We start from the raw sequence: 26,801 nt of genomic DNA on the forward strand, positions 1-26,801 counted from the left end.
GTTGTTGCACAACCATTGTGATTCACATCATAACGACCGACTGATTCAACGCTTCACCGGTTTTTAGCGCCTTCTTCACTCAACTGGATTGAAAGAAGAGTTATCAGGGGTTTTCCATTTCTGTCCGCGGTCCAATATCTTTGTTCAACGCATTCAGTTCAGTATTGCGCTTAACTGGATAACGTGGATTCTGTAGAAAGGTTAAGACGGCTAGATCCTAACAGCTTCATTAAAAACTATTCACAAAACTTTTTATCAAGCTTGTTTACAGTTTATTTGCAGAATTAGCGAACAGCAAACTGGGTATAATTGAACTACACTAGGTATAGTACATGCAAAAAATATGCGCTGCATGACGATAAAACGATAAACGATGGTAAAATACGATAAAAGACACTTTCATTTGAAAACTTGTGAAAATCTTTATAACGTATATAACTATTTAATGCTTAAAATGAAACAAAATTATGTCACTAATATCAACGCAAAATATGCAATCAGATTTAAATGCCATTGCTTCTGTTTGTAAACACATCAGATACAAATTAAAAGGCGAACTGAGCTACTCACACAAAAGTAACAACAAGTAAAATTGTCATCCAAGCAACGCAATGTTAAAAAACAATTCTGGTTGGGCCAATATATGTTTCTGCAGGAATTTTGCAATTTAACTGAGTGAACAAATCCACATCAGTAAAATTAAATTTTGTGCTGAAATTAATTCAAAAATCGGCTGACAGAGTGCAAAAGAAAAAGCATGAGGAAATGAGATTATTCGAAACATGAATGATCATGTAAGTAAGTAGATGGTACCCAAGTTATTATTCAGGAGTTCAAATTCTAAATATTACATGTTTTATGGTTTTAATGTCGGTTTAATTTTCTGTTTCGCTGATTGTTTCTTCAGGTTTTTGTTTTTGTGGATTGACTGCTGGTTGCTTTAGAAGAGCTTCTGTTTGCTCCTGAAGTTTCACCAGGACTGCTCATGCTGGTGTTACGTACGCCTGCAGTAATTGCATTAACATCAAATTGTGGATTGAAGAGATCTTTCATCTTTTGCTTGAGTTTTTCTTCGAGCTTCTCTGGTGTCATGCTATTATCGCTGTAGTAACTGTTGCAACAAAACAAGATATCTGTGAGGGACTTATTACATGTTTAAGAACAATAATGGCAGAAAGACGGGTAACAAAATGCAAAGTTAATAATTAAGATTAAACTTTGCTGAAAAGCAACAAACTGCAAATAGTTTTTATTTTGAAGAGAGTTTGACTTAACATAACTATAAAGGGTAACAATAGTATTGTTTGCTAACAAAGGGCAGCTATTGTTCATTGAAAACTTAATCTTAGCCGAGGAAAATTTATTTTGTTTATTTTTTCGTGCGTAGAGTAAAAAAGAAGTTAATGATTTAAATTAAACCGTTTTAAAAAAAATAAAATAATCTGTTTAGGAGCATTTTGATAACAAGGAATGTATTTTACCAATTTTGCATCTGATCTGCAGCCTCATTCCTTCGTTCTAATTTTTCCGCCGGATAAATTTTTTCATCGCGTGTCGTTTTGGCTCGCATAACATCGATCAATTCTTCTATGATCTTCTCTTCTGGTTTACCTTCCCCACCCTTCGAGACTCTCAACAGACAAGCGGCGATACAGGATGACACAGGGATGGATTGGTAGAAATCACCAACAACAAGTCGTCTGGCAATCTCGAACACGAAGAGAACAGAAAGCTCGAAAAACCGACCCTCTTCTCCCGTGCTGTCGCCTTTGGTGTTGACTGATTCTGTCATAAACATCTCAAAATATTTACAAAACCCACGCAATTTGCTGACGTGAACTTCATTCAGAAAGAATTTGTAACTGTTGGGCTGCTTTGAAAGATCAGAGGTAATTATTAACCCATTCCCAGGTTGATTATCATTTGGATCAGCAAGCAAGATAATATCCCGACTCTCATTAGATCCGCAGCGGAAGAAAAAACATTTTCCAGCTGTAAAGATTGTTTGGTTTTGCACAATTTCAATGAATGTAGAAAGCATTTTATGCCCCTTGACCCTTTCCAGTTTGTATTTATTCATACCCTCTTTTATCGGCAGAGGGATTTTTGGTTTGTTTTCTTTTTCTCTTCGCTTATTCTCTTTTATGCAATGATTTTTCAGGTTTTTGAACAGGGTTTCATTGAGTGCTATTTCTAAATCAGAGGATATTCCCTGATTAGGCAGTTTGTCGCGGAATGTTTTGTCATCCTCTACAAATTTCTGATAACCATCAGCCATTGTTGCAGTTACGTAAGATATTGTGTAGTAAATTTCAGCTGCAAAATATTATCAAAAGGTTACGTCCGTGTCGTTTGTAGCAGCATGCTTGTATAATGCCAATTTGTAATTACGAAAAGATGCAATATATTTAATAGTTAACGGCAATGTTAAAAATGTTGCATTGCATCGCAAACATTTTGATTAATAATATTATGATTTTGCCGGGCCGATATTTTGTCCCGTCATAACGTTTTGTTATTGTGTTTTTTTTTATCATTGTAGTGTCATTATCCCACGTGAATGATGTGTCCTATTTAGCGATTTTAAGCCACCGCAGTGGTATTTTGTGGATATTACTGCATGCATAGCAGTGCACCGAACTGACTATGTGAAACACTTCGTAAACCGATCTTTTCTTTTGTTTCAACGAAAACCAGGTTTTCCGTTAGAAATACTGCCAGACGCCGGTAAAGCCAGGGGTTACTATAAAACACCGTGTTTTATGAACAAAAACTCGGTGTCGACGGTGGTGCAGAAAACAGAAAAAAGTACTTTTCTGTTTGCTGCCTGTAATTCCCAACTGGTGCTTTGACAAAATTGCATAGATTACTTGCTTACATTGAGGTTCGATTGTCCACAGCACGAAGCAAGCAAGACAAACCCACCAAACCCTATCAGTTATTCACAGGCTTTTTCGTTTCAAAACGCAGCCGCTATTCAGCGTTTTTACCCACTGTCAAACTTGATACAAAAGTAGTTGCTCGATATCTGTGTGATCAATTCATCCAGACCTTGCCTTTCATGAAACTTTATGGTAACGTTTTGCGAGCCTGAAATTAACTTGTGCGTTGCTTTGCATGGAAACTTGGTTCTGTGTAACTTCTAACTGCACAGTGCCTCTCTATATATATACGACTCTTTGATTCTGGCCACGATTGAAACTTGATTACCCGAAATTCTACCCCACCCCCAAGCGTTACCAACCGCTTTTTATATTGTTACGAAATAATATCACTTAGCAACGTAAACAATTAACAAACACCATGTAACGAACATTCTATGTGAGCTGTTCAGCGACAAGCATTTTCCCAAGATCATATTACGGATGGATGGCGCGTCCTTCCACACCGTTAACACAAGACAACAATAAACACAATGTTTATCAAATCACTTCCATCAATGCTATTTCTATTATTTAGCAAACAAGTCTGGTTGTGGACAAAGCGTCGGATCGTTTTGCTTTTGGTCACGATTTCAAACCTGAATACCCGAAATTCTAAACGAGCCAGTATGGCGTTATCAACACGCTTTTTACATTGTTACGAAACAATATCGTTTGGTAACGTAACGAATTTAGCAAACACAGTTTCACGTGCATTGTTCAGCGCCAAATTTTTCCACAGTAACCTAACGATCAGCTAACAAACCTACGACGGATCAATGGGGAACGTTTAAAACTTTGGGTTGCCAGACACGCTTTTTTTTGTTACGAAACAATATCACTTAGCAACGTAAACAATTAACAAACACCGTGTAACGAACATTCTATGTGAGCTGTTCAGCGACAAGCATTTTCCCAAGATCATATTACGGATGGATGGCGCGTCCAAGAACACGGCGCGACTTGCGACACTAGAGGACCACGTACGAGCGTGGTGATATGGGTTGTGTCGATGGCTACGAGTCAATAAGGTGTGGAGCACTGTTGTACTACGTTTTGCGGCAATAAACGGGTAGTTTGAAACGAGAATATTATTTTCTACAGTGGTTGGGGTCCTTATAGTTGTAATCAAACGTTGAGTGCAGGTTCTATAACAGGCAATGCTAACTGGGTGATTGACGAAAGTCTCGCCATGTGGCGTCTATTTAACCTTGAACATGATAATAAAAACTCGACTATCAGCAAGCAGCAGTTTATTTTGATTCCAAACAATGTGACTTAGCAACGTAGAAAATCTAACAAACAACACATGGCAACTCAACCTCTTCTATAGCTCAGTGCTTCCATAGCTTTGTGCATTCCCAGACACGTTAAGTTTCAAAACACCTTTTACGGTCCAGTAATTTGGTAACATTTAAGCAAACATACAATGAATTTAACATATTAATGAAAATCGAAATTTAGCATTGGATAATTCTATCATCCGCGCCAGCAGAATTCCAATAAATGTAGAATGGTATTTATTGGAAACCCGCAAAAAACGTGTACCAGCGGTTTTTACCCTTCATAACGATCAAATAATGGACTGACTCCGCTTCATGTACAAAATACAGTCGCCCGGAATCTGATAAGTGTAAAACAAACCATTACAAAACTCCAACAGTAATTCTATAAGTCGCAACTTCTCGCGATGTTGTGGAATTTGTTCATGGGTCGAACGCTCGCCGTCCTGTTTTCAAACACGTCACTTCCGTATTCGGGGTTGCTTAGAAACGCAACATCACTCGTTGACAGCAAAGCCACAATAAATAACTCAATTTGTAAAAAAAGTTCTGTAAATGTTTGTCTCTCTGTGTAAACACCTGGACACCATAAAGTATAAAATAATTTCCAAGACTGTAAAAAACATCACAATGCATTAAATCCATGCACAAAACCCCAGCAGACAACAACAACCTCATATCAAGTGCGGTTCCTGTTCAGGGTTGGTCACACATGGCTTAGCAAGATCGTCCAACGCAGAAACCTATCACAGTTTCACTCTAAAGCCCACCGTTACCAAACAAACCCATTTCCGTAAACAGTTTTTACGGAAATGGGTTTGGTTTGGTCGGCCTGCGTTTAGCGTGCAATTAGGTAGGTTGAGCTACGATCGTTTTCCTGTCAAACGATAAATTATTACATACATGATTCGACAGACTAAAGATACAAATAAACAATGACCTTAGGCCGGGTCCACACACACGCTTTGCGCCGGCGGATTCTTTGTTTGTTTCATTATACGCCGGCGTGCGGGCGTACGCTCATCAAAACAAACAAAGAATCCGCCGGCGCAAAGCGTGAGTGTGGACCCGGCCTTACGCGATTGAAAAAGACGATATTGTGACGTAATAATGCAGTAATTTAGCTAATACTCTCTTGTGTCCATTAAAACCATGGCATATCGCTCAACGAAAGTGAATTTGAAAACCCAATGCAAAAAAAAACTATTCGTTTTCGTAGCGTAAATACATGTGCTGCTGTTAGAATGCGAAAAAAGCACAAAAACTAAGCGATTTTGTGACACAACCATTAACAAATATTCGCACACGAATCTTACCCAATATTAAGCAACGCAAGTCGCCGCAATACGACGACATCGGATTACGCGTGTCAAGTCATGTGCATACGCGTCACACACTTTCGCCGATAAATGTTGGTACATGTCGAGTTGCAAGCTTTTAGCTCTTCTTTTGCATAAACAATCTTAAACCATCCCACTATTGAATGAAGTCAAATTTGAATCAATTCAGTCCGAGGCGGTATGCTAAATTCAACGATGACTAAATTTAACAACAACCACAAAAACTAACCTTTCCATGTTCATATTACATAATTATGTTTGCATCATTAGTTTTTATACTTTTTTCCACAATGGAATGTTACTTATCAGTTGTTTTCTCAATATTGTTTTACGCTGGACCCCATTAGGCGGGGGGTCTACAAAGTCGGCGAGGCGAGTTTTTGGAATTAGCGAGGCTCACGGAAGCCCGGCGAGCAGAGAGAGGGCTGCGATGTTCAAGGTTGGGCGGCTTGTTTTCTGCTCGGTACAACCATGGGTGATTATGGATTCCTCAATATAAGCAAACACAAACCGAAAGTCATTCATTCTCATTGAAAAACCAATTGCAAACGGCGAAGCTACGACATATATTGTTACGAAATAAGCTGTGGTGAAGTCGATTATTCAGAAACTGGTTGAATGTTTATGTTGTGTTTCTTTGTATTTGTTCGAATAATTGCAATGCCATAGAATGAAAAACAAGGCAAGCACACAGGCGTTTATAGGGAAGTAAACTGCATGTAAAATAACACTCACACAAATGATAATCACGCAGAATGGACTGCGGCACATTCCACTAATCAGGCGAATGTGGCATGCAAGCGCACTGTTGCTGCCGTGTATACGTAATAACGCGTGACCTCAACACCTTCCCACCGAAGATAGAAAAACCGGTTAATAGGTTAACAGTGAAACCGCTCTGGAGGTTTGCGCGATCGCTTGTCGCTTTGTGGATTGCTGGAACCGAACGCTTCTCGAAGACGGACATTCATTGCAGAATTAATCATCACGCAATGAAGCTCTTTGGCGACAGCTTCCGTCCGGACAGCGATAAAAATCTGGACACCAACCGTCGCACAGTGTTTTACCGATGCATTGGGTGTGGCCTCGACAAAACTCAACACGACGAATCGCACATGTTTCAATCCAACCCAGCGAACGGGGCAGCAAGCAACTTTTTTAGTTTTTTTTTTCAGTTTAGTTGTTCTGTCAATTATTCTGATGTGAAAACACAATACATTTGCGTGTGTACTTAAATTTATACACTAACCACAACATTTGTTTATTTACGGCGCTCACGCTTTACAAGCGCAATATATTGACTTTCTGAATTTCAATCGAATCATGCCAGCAATTGTGTAAAATACGAAAGTCTTACCGTAATTGGAGAATACAGGACTGCCCAAAATATAAAATAACTAAAACATTTTCTTGCATTGCTAGTGCGTGGCTTAACTCAACCTACAGGATTAGCTAAACCTACAGTATACTTCAACGTACATTAAATATTCTGAAGTAATGTTGGTTTCTTGTGACACAATTTCTGGTTTTCTTTCATCACTTTTGTCTGGACAATCCGCGAAGTTGAAACAAAACCGATTTTGTAAAATTATTGTTCCGTCGTCGCAGAAAAAAAAAAGTTCATGAAACACTGCAGACAAGGTCGGTTATAAAGCTTTTCGAGATTCTGTATTCGTTTTCAACAGAAATATATTTATACTGTTTAGTTTTCACGAAACGCTTGCTTCTAATGTATCTAAAACGATTAACGCTGTATAATTATTTTGTCCTTAGTGTTCTCAAAATAATTGAAGACGGACCAGAGTTTGATGGAAAAGACGCAGCAATGGAAGAAATAACCACGAAGTTTCAGGAGTTTTTAACTGAAAAAGTAGCAGCAGAAGAAGCATTTCAGAGAAGGTCGGTTAAAAAGCTTTTATCGATGTTTGCATCTTTCCTAACAAAGTAAATAGCCCATATATTAAATATTTCTTGCTTATAACAATGTAATTATTAATTGTGTTTTCCCGGTGTTCTCAGCGTAACAAGAGAAGTGCTTGGTTATGAGGAAGAAACTATAAAGGAATTAATCAAAGTTTTTCGTGGGAGCTTTGATGAAAGAGAAGAAGCAGCAAAACAAATGCATGACCGGTGTGTAGAGATTTACTGATCATTAGAATCCACTCTACCTTACTGCATGTTTACTGATATTGCTGTTTACAAATATATTATTCAAACAGGGAACAGAAAAAAGCACTTTCTTTTGGTTTAATTCAAATTTAAGTTTACTCTTCGAGCAACAGTAGGGTTTTGTTCGGTGATAATAGGATTGTTACTCATATTCTTGATAGTTAGTTAAAAGACTGCGAATTCAAACGTGAAATAATATTTTGGTGTAAACTAGATCGAAAGATGGTTAAAGTTTCTACCATGCTGTGTGGTTTATTTAGGCGAATTTAAGTGAACAGGACGGGGTTACTTCAGTGGTTGACACTTAAACCACCTCACGGACGGGCGATATGGGGAAATCCCTATCGCGCCATGGGGTTACTTCAGTTCAATGACGGGCTTCAGTCTTATGTGTCACGCATACTACGTAATCGCCCGTCCGTGAGGTGGTTAAAGTGTCTACCAGCACACGATACGCAATAATAACAAAAAAATTTTTGTTATTTATTTAAGGTTGAACATATGTGTTTATCAATAAATCATAAACCTAACATACGATGACGTATACATAGTACACGAGGTGGGTATTTCCCGTAGGTTAATCCCCAAACTTATTTAACAGAAACATATGTTCAATCTTAAATAAAAAAAATTGTTTTTGTTATTATTGTGTTACTGTTTTAAAACATGTAATAAGGCCTTAACCGACCTCTCGTCCCGTTGCAACAGTTACTACCGAATGATGTATTCAAATGATGAAAACATGACACCTGAGAAGCTCAAAGAACAACTCAAGCAAAAGATGAAAGATCTCCTCAATCCACAATTTGATGTTGATGCAATTGCTGATAGAATGGAAAGGCTGTAAACACCGCAACCAGCATTTACAAGCAGCAGTTAAATGGAAAATTGGACCGGCATGAAAACTTCGCAAATAATAACTTGGAACCATGGGTTTATTCACATGAATATTTTCATTTCACGGTAATGTTATGATTTTTATGCACATACAAGCATTTACCAATTTCCGCAATCTCTTTCCAGATTTTTTATTAAATGCAGCAAGTTTCACTTTTCTGATATGGATTTCTTCATTCCATTATTGAATTGAATCGATTTTAAGAAACATAAATGAACAACAAGATTTATTTTTAGGAATTAACTGGTTTCGAACGTGCTTATTTACACAAAATTTTAAATGAAAGTTTTTTTAATTTGATTTTCCATTGTTTTATCGTCATGTAGCGCATTTAGTGTAGTTCAATTATACCCAGGTTGCTGTTTCCTAGTTCTGTAAATAAACTATAAACAAGCTTGATAAAAAGTTTTGTAAAACGTTTTTAATGAAGCTGTTAGGATCTAGTCGTCTTAACCTTTCTACAGAAACTACGTTTTCCAGTTTAATACTGAACTACATGCGCTGAACAAAGATATTGGACCGCGGACCGAAATGGAAAACCCCTGATAACTCTTCTTTCAATCCGGTCGTGTGAAGAAGGCGTTATAAACCGGTGAAGCGTTCAATCAGTCGGTTGTTATGATGTAAATCACAATCGTCGTGTAACAATATGCTAGGTAGCGTCGCTCGCCGGTAATGCACGGTCTATTTACTGGCGTATGACATCACACCTGGCTTGTAATTGAGTTATATGAAATGTGTGACAGCTAAGGTTTGTAAACTTGGAGACATACAGACGTGGCAAAGTATTAAACACATTAACCTCGTAACAACGGAGTTAATTCATACAAAAACAAACACTGGTGACTTAGCGTATGTTGATGTTCTTGGTATTTGAAACAAACCAAACTTGATGATTTCAACAACGTTCGACATAAATAATGGTGGGGATAAAAAACACCGTTGTTCAATTTACGCAAATACCATTTCTGTGCAGACAGAAGCAGCAATATTGCAGCTCGCGTAAGAAGAAAGGGACATTTGTTTCGCACAATGCTCTGGAACGATAAAATGATCCACTCCTACCCATGTAGTAATAACCACGCGATATCACAAATCAAATTATTTCAAAAATAAGTTAGTTGTAGATATTGGAAAAATTGGCTCTCTGGCATCACCTTGTGGGCTGGTCACATTATAAAATTACAAACTTTGTTTGGCGGCTGAGTTTGGGACAAGGATCTGTTCAACCCTTCTGTAATCGTTTCTAAACACGAGATTGCCATACGCCTATTTGATGATGATGCAAACGAGTCCATTCCTGTGTCATCCTGATTAAGTCGGATGTAAATAACAATGGCCATGTAACATCATATTAACCAGCGTCGCTGTGTTTATAATTACACCTGGATATACTTCTGACGTCACCCACGACCTCTAAATGAGTTGTGTTTGGATGCTAAAAAAAGTTACATTATTGCTCGAAAAAGGATGACGGAGGTACAGGGCATAGTTTAGCCACGCAATAACCAACTCTGACATCAACCGTAACAGGATTCCATATCTGAAAAAATCAAACTCTAAACTTTAGACTTGTTGCAAAAACAGGAAAGTCGTAGAATATAATGATAAGAAAATGTTTTCCATGCAGCACATTTTGTTGCTGACGTGTTGTTGCCTCTCATGTAATCGTTTCTAAGCAAAAACCCCAGACAACATATTTCGGCCACAAGCGGTTGCCCGTCCAACTATTAACGAGGTTATTCTTCCTACTCGTGTCGCTCGCGCGGTAACTCAACTGACGCAGACTTCCCTTCCTGAGAGTGACGTCACAACCTCGCTGTTCCCGTAAAATTCGCGTTGTAAAATTCCTGATGAAGTGCGTAAATTCATTCCATTCATTTCCACACGTATTAGTGGGTTTTACACTGATGCTTAGTGCAAAGTGTTGACAATATAAGTAGGTGGAGCGAATAGTTTGCATTGATTAAAGACGTAAATGAGCTGGGGTACGCTGTGTGTGTTTGGTTTCTAAATAATTTTACCATTAATACGTCATCTTATGTTAAGATATTCAGTGACTATTTTACTTTAAACTGACATGGTCTCCCTTCTTGTGTTAATCCTGCTCCTTTTACTAAGCTTTCAACACTCCAGTAATTTTACAAAATCGGTTTTGTTCCAACTTCGCGGATTGTCCAGACAAAAGTGAAGAAAGAAAAAACCAGAATACGTGTCACAAGAAACCAACATTACTTCGGAATATTTAATGTACGTTTAACTATACTGTAGGCTGAGTTAAGCCAGCCACTAGCAATGCAAAAAAATGTTTTAAGTTATTTATTTTTTGTGCAGTCCTTAATTCTCCATTTAATGTAAGTCATTGCTATAAACAAAAATATTATTTACGCAATGTAAGTATTAGTGGCATGGTTTGATAGAAATTCAGAAAGTCAATGTATTGCCTTTGCAAAGCGTGAGCGCCGTAAATAACCACATGTACTGTATTTATTTAAAGTACACGCGAAAATGTTTCTGTGTTTTTATATAAGAATAATTACCAGCGCAAATCTGCACCGCATTTCAGATGCTCACTGCCCCGTTTGCTGGGTTGGATTGAAACATGTGCGATTCGTCGTGTTGAGTTTTGTCGAGGCCGCACCCATCGGTAAAACACTGTGCGACGGTTGGTGTTCAGATTTTAATCGCTGTCCGGACGGAAGCTGTCGCCAAAGAGCTTCATTGCGTGATGATAAATTCTGCAATGAATGTCCGTCTTCGAGAAGCGTTCGGTTCCAGCAATCCACAAAGCGACAAGCGATCGCGCAAACCTTCAGAGGGGTTTCACTGTTAACCTATTAACCGGTTTTTCTATCTTCGGTGGGAAGGTGTTGAGGTCACGCCTTATTACGTATACACGGCAGCAACAGTGCGCTTGCATGCCACATTCGCCTGATTATGAAAGCAAATATAATTCATATAACTTGCATATTTTGTGAAGATTTTGTCTCCTTAACCTTTAGTATAACATTTTACCTTGCTTTTTTAAAGTTTAAGTGGACGTTTCCCAATCCAGCCATAAATTATTCGACTTCCCCAGAAAAATTGAGATTTCTACGTCAATAAGCTCAGTGCGTTTTGCAAAGTTTTCAAACCTCAACCTGATCTTTTCAAGATGTTTGAAAAAATGTTAAAAGGTAACTTCATTCACATTTAGATCAGGTTTGGTGACAAAATGTGATTTCTATGTACCTGGGATTTCCCATTAAAACCTTGTCGTCCTCCTGGTTTACGTAACACAAATCTATTGCGTCATCACAGTCCGAAATCCCGTCGAATAACAAGATTTGTGGCAGAACACAAGAACCCCCGTTCCTCGAGCACTTGAAACAGTGTCCGTTGTTCCATCTCTGTGATGACGAACAATCGTTGCACACGTCACCGTCACACACGTTTGACCTTGGTAGACACGTCATATCCGGACACCGGAAGTGGGAGGAGCAGAGCATGTCGCAGGGAAAGTCTTGGTTGCATGAGTTCGACAGGTGGCAAGCTGGAGGTGAAGTTTGGGCGCACGTGGTTTTGTTGAGAGTTAAGATATTGTGACAAATTCCGTTCGAATCAAAGCAGTCGCATTTCTTAATCCTTCTGCGAAGTAAATACATGTAGATGAGCAAAGTGGAGCCAATAATATGATTTCTGTGAGCTGCAGGCAAAGAAGACTCGCAACAAGCTGCACTCATGAGAGCTTATAGGTCGAAACAGTGGCCATCTGTATGTAGCTAACAGAAAAAACCTTGTTTAGTTGTGGATGAATTATAACCGAGACATGCATAACTTTGCCGGTGATAAATATAACATAACAAGTAAAATATTAATTTGTTGAAGACGACATCATTAATTTAATATTTTTGACCACATCTCAGCCAAATTTTTTTCTAATATGTTCCTGTATTCATATGTGATGTGACTGTCGCCATATTTAAAGAAACTGTTTTCAATTTTACGCTTGCTTCGACGCAAACCCTGTGACCCTCAGTTGAAACTTAGGCCGCTTATAAATCCACTTACGTAGGGTGTTCTTCATATTTTCTGACATAACCACATATTCCGTGTGCTTCCTTCTCACATTGGCACTCGTCCCTCAGATTGGGGCAGTCAACCTTCCCATTACACACGTTTGAACTCGATACGATCGTGTGTTGTTCGTCTCGACACGGGAAACATATGGTGGAGTTAAAGAAGGAGCCGGTTCGGTTTCTGACGTCTCTGTAAATAAATTGTTTTTGTGTTTGCAAAACATTAGTCAGTAAACTTTACAGTTATATCGTTCCAAGTCAACCAGTGGGCGCAAAACGTTTTGCATCACAGAAAGGCCAAATGCAAAATTCACAGTTCGTACGACCCCACGTTATGTGCATTACAGAATCAAACCAAGTTTAACCATAAACACATTATATATTTCATTGCAAACACATTAAACTTACCTTGGGTCACCATTCAGATTGCTTCCAATTTGAACATAGCATAAATCCGAACCATTGTCACAGTCAGAAATTCCATCAAACAGAACGTTTTGTGGCAGATTGCATAACCTTCCATTTCTCAAACACTTAAACCCGTGTCCATTGTCAAACCTTCTCGAAGACGGACAATCGTTGCAGAATTCATCATCACACAATGAAGCTCTTTGGCGACAGCTTCCGTCCGGACAGCGATAAAAATCTGGACACCAACCGTCGCACAGTGTTTTACCGATGCATTGGGTGCGGCCTCGACAAAACTCAACACGACGAATCGCACAAGTTTCAATCCAACCCAGCGAACGGGGCAGCGAGCATCTGAAATGCAACGCAGGTTTTTCATTGCTCTGGCAATTATTCTAATATAAAAACACAGACACACTTTCGCGGTACTTTAAATGAATACACTAACCAGTACATGTGGTTATTTACGGCGCTCACGCTTCATTAACGCAATATATTGACTTTCTGAATTTCTATCAAATCATGCCAGCAATACATGACTTACATTGCGTAAATAATATTTTTGTTCAGAGCAAAGTCTTACCGTAAGTGGAGAATACAGGACTGCACAAAAAATAAAATAACTAAAACATTTTTTGCATTGCTAGTGCGTGCGGTGGCTTAACTCAACCTACAGACTTAACTAAACCTACAGTATACTTCAACGTACATTAAATATTCCGAAGTAATGTTGGTTTCGTCCGACGCAATTTCTGGTTTTCTTTTATCACTTTTGTCAGGACAATCCGCGAAGTTGGAACAAAACCGATTTTGTAAAATTACTGTTCCGTCGTCGCAGATAAAATTCGGTTTCCACTCTTCTGTGGGGGTAAATAATGTAATCAACTCTATTAAGTAAGTTTTTATGAGTCAAACAACCATCTGGTCAAGCGTATAAAATATGTGGCATTTTTTTAAAGAACGCGTTTTACGAATATTTGATGACGCATGTAGTTTAAAATATATGACGTCTATATTCAGTTTTTTTATAATATGATAATGCCTGACAGCATCAGTAGCTCAGTGCGTGTAGTTCGTAAAAGAAAAGTAAACGGACTAATCAAGAATCTCGCCGTAAATTATGTTTGGTCATAACCTGTGGTTAGAAAGAGTGAATTTATGGTTTGGTTGTTTTTGTTCAGAATTGGTCACCGGACGATTTCCAAGCCAGTTAGTTGCTGGTCCATGTATCAGATAAACAAGTTTATACAATCACAAATCACATACCTGAAGTACTGGAGCGTTGAAAGCTGAGTAAAAGGAGCAGGATTAACAAAAGAAGGGAGACCATGTCAGTTTAAAGTAAAATATTTACTGACTATCGTAACATACGATGACGTATTAGTGGTAAAGTTATTTAGAAACCAAACACACACCTCCTGCCTCAGTTCATCAACGAATTTAATAAAGCAAACTATTCGCTTCACCTACTTATATTGTCAACACTTTGTACTAAGCATCTGTGTACGCCCCACGAATACATGTGGAAATGAATGGAATGAATTTACGCGTTTCATCTGGAATATGACAACGCGAATTTTACGGGAACAGCGAAGTTGTGACAACTTTTCACTCTCAGAAGGGAAGTCTGCGTCAGTTGAGTTACCGCGCGAGCGACGCGTGTAGAACGAATAACCTCGTTAATAGTTGTGATTAGAAACGATTACATATGGGGCAACAACACATCAGCAACAAAATGTGCTGCATGGAAAACATTAATGATGTTCTACGACTTTCCTGTTTTGCAACAAGTTTAATGTTTAGAGTTTGATTTTTCCAGATATGGGAATACTTCATCCTACTTCGGTTGATGTGAGAGTAAATTATTGCATGGCTAAACTATACCGTTTACCTCCGACATCATTTTTGAACAATAGTATTACTTTTATTTTAGCGTGGGTGACGTCAGAAGTAAAGCCAGGTGTATCCATATAGGGACTGATATATTGTTACACGACCATGGTGATTTGCAGCATAACAACCGACTGATTCAACGCTTCACCGGTTTTTAACGCCTTCTTCACTTGACTGGACTGAAAATAGTCATCGGGTCACCAGGGTTTTACGTTTCGTTTCACTGTTTACAAATCTTCGTTCAATGTCTTTAGTTTAGTATTGCGATTTGCTGGAAAAGGTGGTTTCTGTTGAATGGCATGCAGGATTAAGACGGTTTGCTCCCTACCTTTTTATTCGCCTGCTTTAAAAACTATCCCCAAACCTTGTTCTCAAGCTTGTATATAGTTTTTTTACAGAATCAGCGAACAGCATACTTGTAATCATATTTGTATATGCATGCTACATAATGATAAAATGTTCATAAAATACGATGAAAGACACTTTTTTCAAAATTGCTTCTTTTTCAGTTTGACGAAATAATGTCACTATTATAATCAAAAACTGTGCAATCAGATTTACAAGCGAAGTAAATGGATTTGCACAAATTTGGAAAAACAATAAAATGCAAACTAAAAGCTGTCTAAACTGCTCATGTAAAAGCAACGACAACTAAAACATTTGGTCAAGCAACACACCATCAAAAAATATAATATCTAGTTGGGCTTACCGAAAAATAACATAGTTTATCAGTACAAATCCAAAGCGCTTTAGTTCTTTAGTCACTTATAGCTAAGGACGTTAATTTTTGACAAAGAGGATTAAACGTTAAAAGCAAACAAAACTAAATATAAACAAAGTGGAGCCAATAATATGATTTGTGTACGCTGCGGACAGATGGCCACTGTTTCGACGTAAAAGTGCAACTGGTGTGACTGTCAGACGACTTTGCTGACCAAACGGCCAAACAAAGACTTTTTAGGTCGAAACAGTGGCGTTTGTCTGCAGCTTACATAAAACTAAATATATTTACACAAGTACACATCAATCGCAATATTTTGACAAATACCGGTTTTCAAGGTTTGAAATCGTTCGCTGCCTTTTATAGTAAAATGAAAACATGAAATGCAAAAACATCATGCCTATGTATGTATGGAAAATTTGCAGTAAAATGAAAATTCGGCAAGAGTAGAAAGAAATCAATTTTGCTTGCTAGAAATTTTTTTAACCGGACGCAAATATTGTCATTTGTTAGGTTTTGCAACTCGGGAATTAGCTTTAATCGAAAAGGGATGTCATCTTGTTTTTCAAAATTGTCGCCATCTGTTTTCTGCTGCTCTTTGAGTCGAAATATCTATTGCAATTAAAGTATATTGTTAATTACATTAACTTGCTAGCAATTACGCAAGAAAAAAAACATTGTACAATTTCTGGCAAAGCCAAACATAAAATGCAAGTAAAATGACCATTATCAAAAATAAACTGGGGTGATCATGATTTAATTTGGACGACGTTTTGGTAAATTCAATGTACAAAAATTCACCAGAAGATCCCAACTTCTTTTTTATTAAATAAACTTGAATGTGAATTACACCGAGGCATTATCAACGACAACGTTGCAAATTATGGCCTGTATTGTGAGTAAAGTCTCAGAAGGATTTGCTTCAACGATTACATAAACGATTTAATTTAACGATTCAAATTAAATAACAGTGTGAATTGTTTTAAAAAGTAATGAAATTAAGTTCTCTAACCAATGACTAACCCATTCATAATCTTTTTTGTTGCGTCTTGCCTTTTTTGTTTCCTTTCTTGATTCGATAGGTTTTTGGTTTCTGTTTTCCCCTTCTCGTCAATTCTTCCAAAGGCCTGAAACAGTTGCTCCATTGTTTTCTGTTGGTCACTCTTTCCTAGATCGCTCCTAGATAAGATCAACATGGAAGCGGCGATGCAGCATGACACAGGAATGGATTGGAAAACATCACCATCAGCAAGTCGCCTAGCAATCTCGAATAACAAGAGAACTGAGAGCTCGAAAAACAAACCACTGTATTCTGTAGCACCTGCTGTGCCGTTGACTGATTCTGTCATAAACTTCCCAAAGTATTCATTAAACGCACTGAAATACTTTTTCTTTACAAAAGTTGTGTAATTGTTCACTTCTGAATTAAAAGCGGAGGTAATTATTAACCCGTTCCCTGGTTGGTCTTTATATGGGACGGCAAGCAATATAATATCACGATCCCCAGCATCAGATCCGCAACGGAAAAAGAAGTAATTTTTTTTTTTAAATACTTTTCTGTTTTGTACAATTCTAATGAAGTCGTGAAGCAAGTCTTGCCCCTTGTTAACTCCAAAGTAACTGGGAACCAGGTTTTTGGGCGGGTCGGGTTTAGGCAGGTAACGAGGCCATGGTCGTTTTCTGCAATATTCCGTCAAATTGTCAAGCAGAATTCTGTTCGGATTTGGTGACACAGACAATAACAACTGATCACGAAATTCTTCTTCAATCTTTTCGACGTCATCTCCCATTGTTTCAAGTTACGATTGTGTCAATTCAATTAAGTGTTTTATCACAAATTATACAAATTAAATCAAAAATAATTACGAGACGGTTTCCCTAGCCATTCTAAATGTTACAAACAAACGGTTTAAAAAGATCGTGTTTTTTTGGTGCATCGTAAGAACGAAAACAAGACTTTTTGAAAATGATATGAACAACACGTTTCGCCTGCTCTTCACTAAGATATTATTTTGTGGTTTTGAATAATTACCTGAACAGTTGCCAGTCCAAAATTTAAAAGTCCTTCCACATGAGAAATCAGTGGACATGGGATTTATGCAGAAAGTGTACGTGTAGAGTTACTTGGGCCAGGCTTAATGCCATTGCTTATTAAACACGTCGAATTGAATTTTTAAGTCCCACACATCCGAAAGAAAAAGTTTGGGCATTTTAATATAATTTTGTTTTAATTGTCATGAAACAAATTACGAAAAAGAGGTTTAATTCCGTCACTTATAGGTTTTCAAAATGTGAGCTGCATTTAAAAACCTTTTTTTGCGCGCAGGCCTCAATGTATTTTGAAACCATGAAAACCATGGTTACAACGCTATACATAATAACTCTACTAAGTCCTCCTGCTCGATTCCAGTGTGACGGAATAATAAGCCTTTGTACATATTTATATTTTAGGCAAAAAGTCAGTCATTTTGGCGCATCCATGTTACAAGCCGCAAACATTTACGCTGTGGGCAGCAAACCGCTTACAAGTTTTAAATTGCGAATTGTTTAGGATTTTTATTAGTGGTTGCCAACCTAACGACATCGGGAATAATTCATTCCCTCTGCGGCAATCATTGTTTCGAATCCCGGCGAGCTGTTTTTGTCTGGTATTACTTTACGTGGAAATTATTTGGGAAAGCTTCACGCTTCGTCATATTAGCAAGAGATTAAGTTCAAATGCGAAATCATCACACGATGTTAATTTGAAGGCGTAGTAGTGAGCGAATGATTTTGTTCATTTCTGTCTCCAGATTTTAACCTTGCGGCTTGAGATGCATTTCTTTGAATAATTTTGCAAAGCAAACACCCAATTAGACGATCAATAACTTTAAATTTTTATATACAGATTGATAGGCTCTGTAGCTATTGAGTTTGCAGTTCAAATACAAAACAATCCCATTAAATACCAAAACGAAAATATTTGGATCACTATTAAATATAACTGCAAAACGTGGGTCCTAACTTCAACAACACAAACATAAACACCCACATATTCTAAAACTTTTCGCATAAACAAGCGTCTGTCAAAAATAATCAAAATTTTTTGGCAAATCCTTATACACACAAAGTAACACATAGCACCGATGTTCATCCAGAACGTGCATGCCTTTCCCTAAAACTTTATGGTAATGTTTTGTGTCATGTTAACCTGGTGCGTTGCTAACTCCACGGAAACACGATTCTGTTTAACTGTCTCTTTATTCCACAGTGCTTCCCTATATATATCCGATCCTTTGTCTTTTGGTCACGATTTAAACCTGAATACTCGAAATTTCGCCCCACCCCCAAGCGTTACCAACAGCATTTTATATTGTTACGAAACAAAGTCACTTAGCAACGTAAACAATCAACAGACACCATGTAACAAACATTTTATGTGAGTTGTTCAGCGACAAGTATTTTCCCAAGATCATATTACGTATGGATGGCGCGTCTTTCCACACTTTCCACAAAGACAACAATAAACACAATGTTCATTAAATCGCTGCCGTCCATGCTATTTCTATTATTTAGCAAACATGTCTGGTTGTGAACAAAGCGTCGGATCGTTTTGCTTTGGCCACGATTTCAAACCTGAATACCCGAAATTCTAAACGAGCCTATGTGGCGTTACCAACACGCTTCTTGCATTGTTACGAAACAATATCACTTAGCAACGTAAACAATTTAACAAACACAGTTCCACGTGGATTGTTCAGCGACAAACTTTTTCAACAGTTACTTAACGATCAGATTACAAACCGACGAAGGATAAGTGGGGAAAGTTTAAAACATCAACTAACAAGAAAGAAGCAGGTTTATTAGTGCACATTCCACATACACTTTGATAAGTTTGATGTTTTCAAATCTGTTCACGGGCGCCGTTTTTTACCTTTATCAATTTGACAGTGTGGTGATTCCCCGTGAGTAAACACCATTATACATGTATGCCTTGCCATATATCCTTTTTCGTTGCACGTCTATGTATATGTACCAACACTATTAAACAGATTATTAAACCCTGCGAAAAAGAAGTTGGTTGTCAAATATTTTATTGCTGTTTGTTTGAATATGTTTGTAAATGTAATTAAATGAATACTTAGACTACGAGAATTCATGTGGAACATATTTTCCTAACTTTTCACTAAGTCAGAATCACTGACCGACGAGTGTTTCATAGATGAAATATAAAATAAAATAACTCATGTATTAGACCTTCCCCATACAACTTTGCTTGGGCGTTCTTTTTGTATTTTGTTACGTAGATGAGAAGTTGTTCGAATCTAAATGCAAACAACGTTTGTGGCAGACAACTAAATGATTTCCACGTTATTTACATAATCTCGTTAAATATTAATCGTTATCAACTGTACGATTGTTTTTAGAGGAACAAATCCATACCCGACGAAATGAACGTAGTAGCTCGCGAAAGCTCGTGCTGTCGAACGTTGTTTAAAAATCAATCTGTCACAAAAACTGTATCAGAAACCAAAGCAGTTAAGCAACCTGAGACTGGTATGTCCTCCTGCACAGTTTGTTAATAACACTTGTAATTTAAGGTGCGCCCAATTAATGTGTTAAGTATATGATGTCTGTAAAAACCTTTCAACGAGAACTTCATTACTGCGGCTTGTGTTTGGAAAGCAGGATATTTGGCACAAGTAAAACCACAATGGTTTCATTACCAATAAAATCAACCACTTGATTGAAATAGTTCTTAACCTTTCTCCATTTTTCAGATCTCTCTCGTATTCGAAGAAAACAGAAAAGAAGAAGTTGTAGTTGTGAAGCATTGGAGCGGAACGTCACGTGATATGTGAATAGATTTCCAATAGTTTTTCCACGAACGACGTTTGCCTTGAAATCAAGGGTTTGATATGCTGTTATTTTTAGACATGTTGCGACCCTACCCACACCATAAAGTCTTGACACCAAAATACATTTCTGCGTATACGCTTGGTCGGTCTGTCGGATGAATTCATTTATTTTATTTTACCAGCCATATAAGAATAAAGTATTGCTGAATACTGATATTCTGGCAAATTTTATTTTTTTGTCGTTTCTCGACGTTTCGGCTGTTATGCAGCAGCCTTCATCAGGAGGTATGAAATGTAAATCAAGCAATGTGGACAATCTTGTGGCGTAACAATTAATAATAAGTATGGTTGGCAAAATGTTTATGTTGGTAAGTAGTAAACAAAAAGTTGGATATTAATGCCAACGCCAACCTGCTTAAATAGATCCTCGTCCCAAACCCAGGCCGCCATACAATATAGTCAGCCCACAAGGTGATGCCAGAGAGCCAATTTTCCCAATATCTACAACTAACCTATTTCTGATTTGTTTGATTTGCTGATGAAAGCAAATATAATTCGTAACTTTTATATTTTGTGAAAATTTGCCTTCATAAACTTTTTTTTTATAAAATCCATATTATTCTCACCCTTTTTTTAAGTATCTCAAGTCAGGCACATTGACTCGACGAAAACCCATTATTCCACTTCCTCTGAAACATTGGGTTTTCTACGTCAATAAGCTCGGTGCGTTGTTGCAAAAGTTGCCGAACTTCAACCTCATCTTTTCACAATGTTTTATGCATACGCAGTCATGCGATAAGTTTTTTCCGAAAAGATCGCGACGGCCGTTGGCGACTACAAGGAAGACAAAAGTGTTTGCTTGTGGAACTATACTTGTTGTTCCGTTGCAATCCCTTGTGTGCACATTCATTCGCGTAGTAGAGTTTTGCTCAAACCACAAATGATTTGATTTGTGATATCGCGTGGAAAGTTGCTGAAACCAAACTGTAGTGTTTTAAATCAATATTGCTTGTGGAATAAAGAAATTAAAACAAGAGCAGAAAATACATGAAAAAATGTGAAAAAAATCTACCAATAAATAATCTATGTCACAAACTCTGAAACGGCCATTTTATTTCCAGTACATTTCCACAAAAATTTTACATTAGGTACTCAATAATTATAATAATGTGCAAAAAAGCCATAATAATATTGGTAAGCTGCTGACAGGGTGTGTACACGCACTGTTTCGACCTGTAAGGTCTCATCAGTGCAGCTGTTGAGTGGCACCCTGCTAGCTTTCACACTAGCAGGCACACTAGTCTCCACTTTGTGGTACCTGTCCGTCAACGTCGATCTGTTGGGTAACCTATACTGCCACTGTTTATTAAATTATGCCAGTTTAATGGTTTGCTTTGCTTTCAGCCAATGAACAAATTTTATTTTCGGTAATTCCAACCAGCGTGTTTTGGTTTCAACAAGGGAAATTACCTTTATGCAAGGGTGTCAAGTTCTGTTACGTCACGTAGCGGTGAACCTAGTGTTAAATGATTGGAAAGGCTTACTGACTTTTTTTCCAGTTTTATTTAGTACGTTAGTGACAATTCATTAACTGCAAAAATTTTCAAATCGAACCACGATTGAAACATTGGACCGGAAGGGCGGTGACGTCATCTCAGCATAAAACCAATCGAGCCAGGTGTTCTTATCCATTGTAGTCAAATGATTGTTGCGTGTTTCAACCTAAAAAGGAATTTAACATTTTTACTTCGATTTAACCTGAGGTCTTTCGTTGTTGTTAAACCATGAACAAAATCTTCACCTCCTGCATCCTTCTCCTCTTCATCAGTACCAGCGTCGCCATGACATTCCCAGGTGAGGATGATTTTGTTGAAAATTCCTTCATAAGCTCAATTGTGCGGAATTTTTTCACACATTATTACGTAGATGGGAGATGGTTTAAACCTGAATATTAAAGATGGGTGTCGGATAATTATTTTTGGAACTGGTATAGACAAGTGCGTCCTATCGCAGGCGAATATTAATTGTTAGTTTTAATTACTTGATTCCTTCTGCGTATTTGTAAACAACAACCAAAACACATGATAGTGAGCGAGATATCGTGAAAAATCTACGCCTATACGTGAATCCCTGAAAATTACATTAAAAATCTACGTTGCGTGAAGAAGTAAAAGTTACGTTTTGTTACGCGGAAACAGTTGCAAAATCAAGAGGTTATTTTCCAGGAATGTCATGTGATTTCATCAAGCCCCCAGAGATATTACGTGGATATTACTGCACAGATGGGAGTTCACCGGATTGTCGTTCTGAAGCAATTTGCGAACCCAAGCTTTCATTCTCTCAACGACAACCTCATTACTGTTGTTTGTGTCTGGAGAGTAGGAGCTTTTGCTTAGGTAAAACTAAAATTTGTGAATAATCTGGAACAAATTGTCGCCTATACATCGCCTTCTGTTACAAAAATACCTGAACTGACTTAAACATGTTTCAAAGAGTTGCACAAAAGGTTTTATTTCCTTTTATAAGTGTTAATGTTCTTAACCGTTAAAACATTTCCATTGCAAATGCTAACAAGCACTTAATTCAAATTCTTCTGGCCAAAGCTATAATAGTACATATATATTTTTCGGTATATACTTTATCGTTATACTTAAAACTCTCCATACGAATCAACGGTACATTAACGTCCACAACAATCCTTTTGCTTGTTCATAAAGTGTATAAAAATTTATCTGTTAATGTTTAATCATCTTTTTGTGCAGATGCAATTCCCCGTGATCACGACATTCCGGAACAGTAATGCTTTGAAAGTAAATTTAAAGCTTTTCGCGTTGCTCAGCAACAGTGCTTGCCAATAAATAACAGTGGCATGGTTTGTTTGAATTCGCTTCAGTCATTTGCACAGAGGCCAGCATTAACTCAACGCAACCTTTCGCATTCATTATCATATTGAATTTATAGTTGTTCAGTCAGACTTTGGAATGAATCCAATGTCCGAAGGTAATGCAACCTCCACCGCATATATGATGATTCACTTTAAATTTTGCTGCATCCGTTGGAGACTTTAGACTTCTGTTCCGGTTCGCTAGGTTTGTTCATTATACCGACCTTAGAATTTCCGCAGGTCGATCGAATATTGCACTAATGTGGTCACAGGATGTTAGGTTTAAATATCAAGGTTTTGTCACAAACGTCACAAATTAATACGATTCTCTGCCGCGTCACGAGTGATGACATCATGGATCGATCTGCAGTCCTTTTCCAATCGAGGGAAAAGGTTACATCGTATCGAAAACATCAAATATTTACTGCACAATATTCTGTTTGCAGTCAGTTATACAAACAACCAATATTACTTCAATACATCATAAAAACATTGTTTCAAAGATCGCAAATCAACAGTGTTATGAAATGTTTCTGCGGGGTTGTGGATCGTTTTAAACTTGGGCGTTTTGAAAACCCGTGCTTTGGGTTTTTGGTTGCCTGGACAACGCTGAGCTGACTTTGTGAACCACATTCTTGCGCAATTTATCCAATGCGGTGGAGTATATGAGAGGGTTGATGGCGCTGTTGATGGGAAGAAGAATTATCTGCCGACACGACGTAAGCCACAGAGGACAAAGTGAAACCGCTGAAATGTAGGAAAGTCATCAGGGAAAGTGGAATCCAACTACAGAAGTCGGTGAGGATGAGGATTATGATTTTGTTCTGCATATCTGCAACACAACAGGAAGATACATAGATGTGACAAAATGGGAGGCGGTTATTTCGGCTAAAATTTAAGTCATATTCACGTCATACAAATACATCTAATGGTTTACAATTGCAAGGTTCCACAGATAAAGGGATGATTGAAAGGTCGACAATGCATTGCTTGAACGTAGTTTGTGACGACTACCATAGAAATTTTAATCGCGCAACACGCGAATAAATTCGTGAAAAAATTTAATGTTATGTTAAACGTGGATATACGTAGAGCATGGAGGCGAGGCCGTTAAAATACCGGAAGATGCATTTTTACTTTGGTATTTAAAAACGACAGCGCGCGCATTGGTGGTGTAATGATTTGTAGAAGAGTTACTTTTCAGAACTACTCAGTGAGGGTCTGCATATTATTGGATGAATGTCGACGAAGAAAGTTTTAATCAAACCTTTATTTTTCTTTGAAACTCGTGCATTCTGACCATGGTTGACAATCCGCCCACTTGTGGTCGTCTTTCTGTAGATGAGAAAGTACGAGAAGGCAACGTACAAGAATGCGACGAAGTTAAAGGAGATAATAGACATCGTATAACTCCACGCCTCATCCGACGAAGTGACGAACAATCTGCTTATGCACACACTGCTGCTGCTGTAGTATCTGAAATAAAAAGAAGGTGATTTTTCTTTCACAGTTTGCGGCCTAAGACACCGCAATTAATGCCAGAACCACTTTCAGTCAAGAGTATGCGGTTCTACAACTGCAAAATGTGATAGGTTACCTTAGAATTAGGAACTACATAATCTATGATGCCCAAGAAATTGTTGAAAAACTTCAAGGCAAATATATTCCATATATGCAAAGATGCAATACATGAGTTCATCCCTCCTAAAAACTGATATATCATAACATAATATGCGTGGTCATCATTAGAAACATTTGTAGGCAAAGTTGGATTAAGTCGCTACATGACAATCGTTTTACTTTTTCCGGCCGAAACGTGTGTCTCACATTGTTTGTGTACTTTAGAATACAACAGTTAGTGTTCTTAAAGAGAGCCCGCCCGGATAATTCAGTTGGTAGACGTAAGACTGATACGGCACATTTCATAATTTGGGGTCTTTCCGTTTCCTATACGTATACATTTAAATGGCAAATCGTCTCACAGAGATATTCACAGGTACTTTCTGTTTACCGATCCTGATAAGGAGTACGATACAATTCTACTTAAAACGGAAAGAATGCAGAGAGAAACTCTGAAAGACTTGTCCCTTGTTAGATCCTTGTCCCTCAGTTGACTCTTATTGTGCCTCAGTTGAAGTCGTGGTTTGCGTATTCGGCGTTAAGGTTGATTCGCGATCAAGATGACGTCAGGGTTTTTTATGCTTGGAGCCGACGTGCTCTGACGGGTGAATTATTTGCTTTTTTCTGTTTCGCTGCTGTCCCTTTACAGGTTTTATTTGCACTCCTAATGATTATCTATTGCACCATTTCAGCACTTCTTCTTCTGCTGCTTTCGTTTAAAATTTTTTGTGTAGATCAATGTCGTCCAAACGAAAATTCTTTTCGACACGAAAAACATTGATCAATTCCATATGGCAGTTTTCAACAAAGGAGTGGATTGGTGGACATCACCATCAATAAGTCATCTGACAATCTCGAACACCCAGAGAACAGAGAGCTTGAAAAATCCACATTCCTTCGTTTCCAGTGTAGACTACGGTGCTGACTGATTTTGTCATAAACTTCTGAAGGCAATCCCAAACCCACGTAATCTGTATAGGCATAAACTCCACGAAAGAAGCTATAATGGTTTAATTTGGTTTGTAAGAGATGATGTATTAATCCATCCATTCCCAGGTTCATCATCAGTTGGGTTGGCAAGCAAGATAATAGCTCGACCCCACCATCAGATTTTCAGCGGAAGAGGAAGTAATTTCCTGGTTTTATTCCCAAAACTTGTCTTCAATAAACTTCTAGAGCGAGTCGTGCCCTCCTCCATCAAATACGTATACTTCTATTATAAATACCAGAATGTCTGGTGCAAAATCTATCCTTAAGTTCCATCAACTCCCGATTGTTTTCTTTTTGAACAAATTCGTTGCATGACGACAACTGACTGGGAATCTTTTTTATCAAATTAAAACAAGGGCGGAAAAATACATAAAAAAATCTAAAAAAAATCTACCAATAAACGATTTATGTTACAAATTGTGAAACGGATATTTTATTTCCTGTACATTTCCACAAAAAGTATACATTGTTACTCAATAATCATATTAATATTCTCGAAATATTTGCTTTCTTTGTGTGCAAGATTCAGGGAATTACTTAATTCTGACATCACCATTCAACGGGTTACGATCAACAGGTACACTTAAAATATTAACTTGTTCTTCCGAACCTTTGCAAATCCAGGCAATATATCATTCAGGCATCGTTAAACTTTCCGTATGAAGATCCCGTATATTGACCACATTAGCCGTCGAAAACGCATGTTTATTACATTATGCCACTCACCTTTGGATAAATTTGTTGGTTTGCTTTGCTTTCAACCAATGGAAAAAATTTT

At 37.8% G+C, this 26,801-nt stretch overlaps 3 protein-coding genes across 3 annotated transcripts; 1 reads left to right on the forward strand and 2 right to left on the reverse strand.

The window, feature by feature from the left end:
* Positions 1-255: 255 nt before the first annotated feature.
* LOC145894046 (uncharacterized) lies at positions 256-3,094 on the reverse strand. The gene is made up of 2 exons (XM_082982486.1): positions 1,482-3,094; positions 256-1,111 (listed from the first exon to the last, which is right to left on the reverse strand). Exons 1-2 carry the CDS (start codon positions 2,276-2,278, stop codon positions 904-906), a joined length of 1,005 nt encoding a protein of 334 aa, XP_082838612.1. The 5' UTR covers positions 2,279-3,094; the 3' UTR covers positions 256-903.
* Positions 3,095-3,920: 826 nt separating this feature from the next.
* On the forward strand, positions 3,921-8,560 carry LOC145895963 (uncharacterized). Its single transcript, XM_082984731.1, has 4 exons — positions 3,921-3,952; positions 7,318-7,443; positions 7,564-7,674; positions 8,422-8,560. Exons 1-4 carry the CDS (start codon positions 3,921-3,923, stop codon positions 8,558-8,560), a joined length of 408 nt encoding a protein of 135 aa, XP_082840857.1.
* Positions 8,561-15,416: 6,856 nt separating this feature from the next.
* On the reverse strand, positions 15,417-17,574 carry LOC145894053 (uncharacterized). The gene is made up of 2 exons (XM_082982493.1): positions 16,715-17,574; positions 15,417-16,303 (listed from the first exon to the last, which is right to left on the reverse strand). Exons 1-2 carry the CDS (start codon positions 17,479-17,481, stop codon positions 16,228-16,230), a joined length of 843 nt encoding a protein of 280 aa, XP_082838619.1. The 5' UTR covers positions 17,482-17,574; the 3' UTR covers positions 15,417-16,227.
* Between the last annotated feature and the right edge of the window lie 9,227 nt (positions 17,575-26,801).

This window comes from Ascidia mentula, chromosome 3 (assembly GCF_947561715.1).
Source record: "Ascidia mentula chromosome 3, kaAscMent1.1, whole genome shotgun sequence".
NCBI classification, from domain to species: Eukaryota; Metazoa; Chordata; class Ascidiacea; order Phlebobranchia; family Ascidiidae; genus Ascidia; species Ascidia mentula.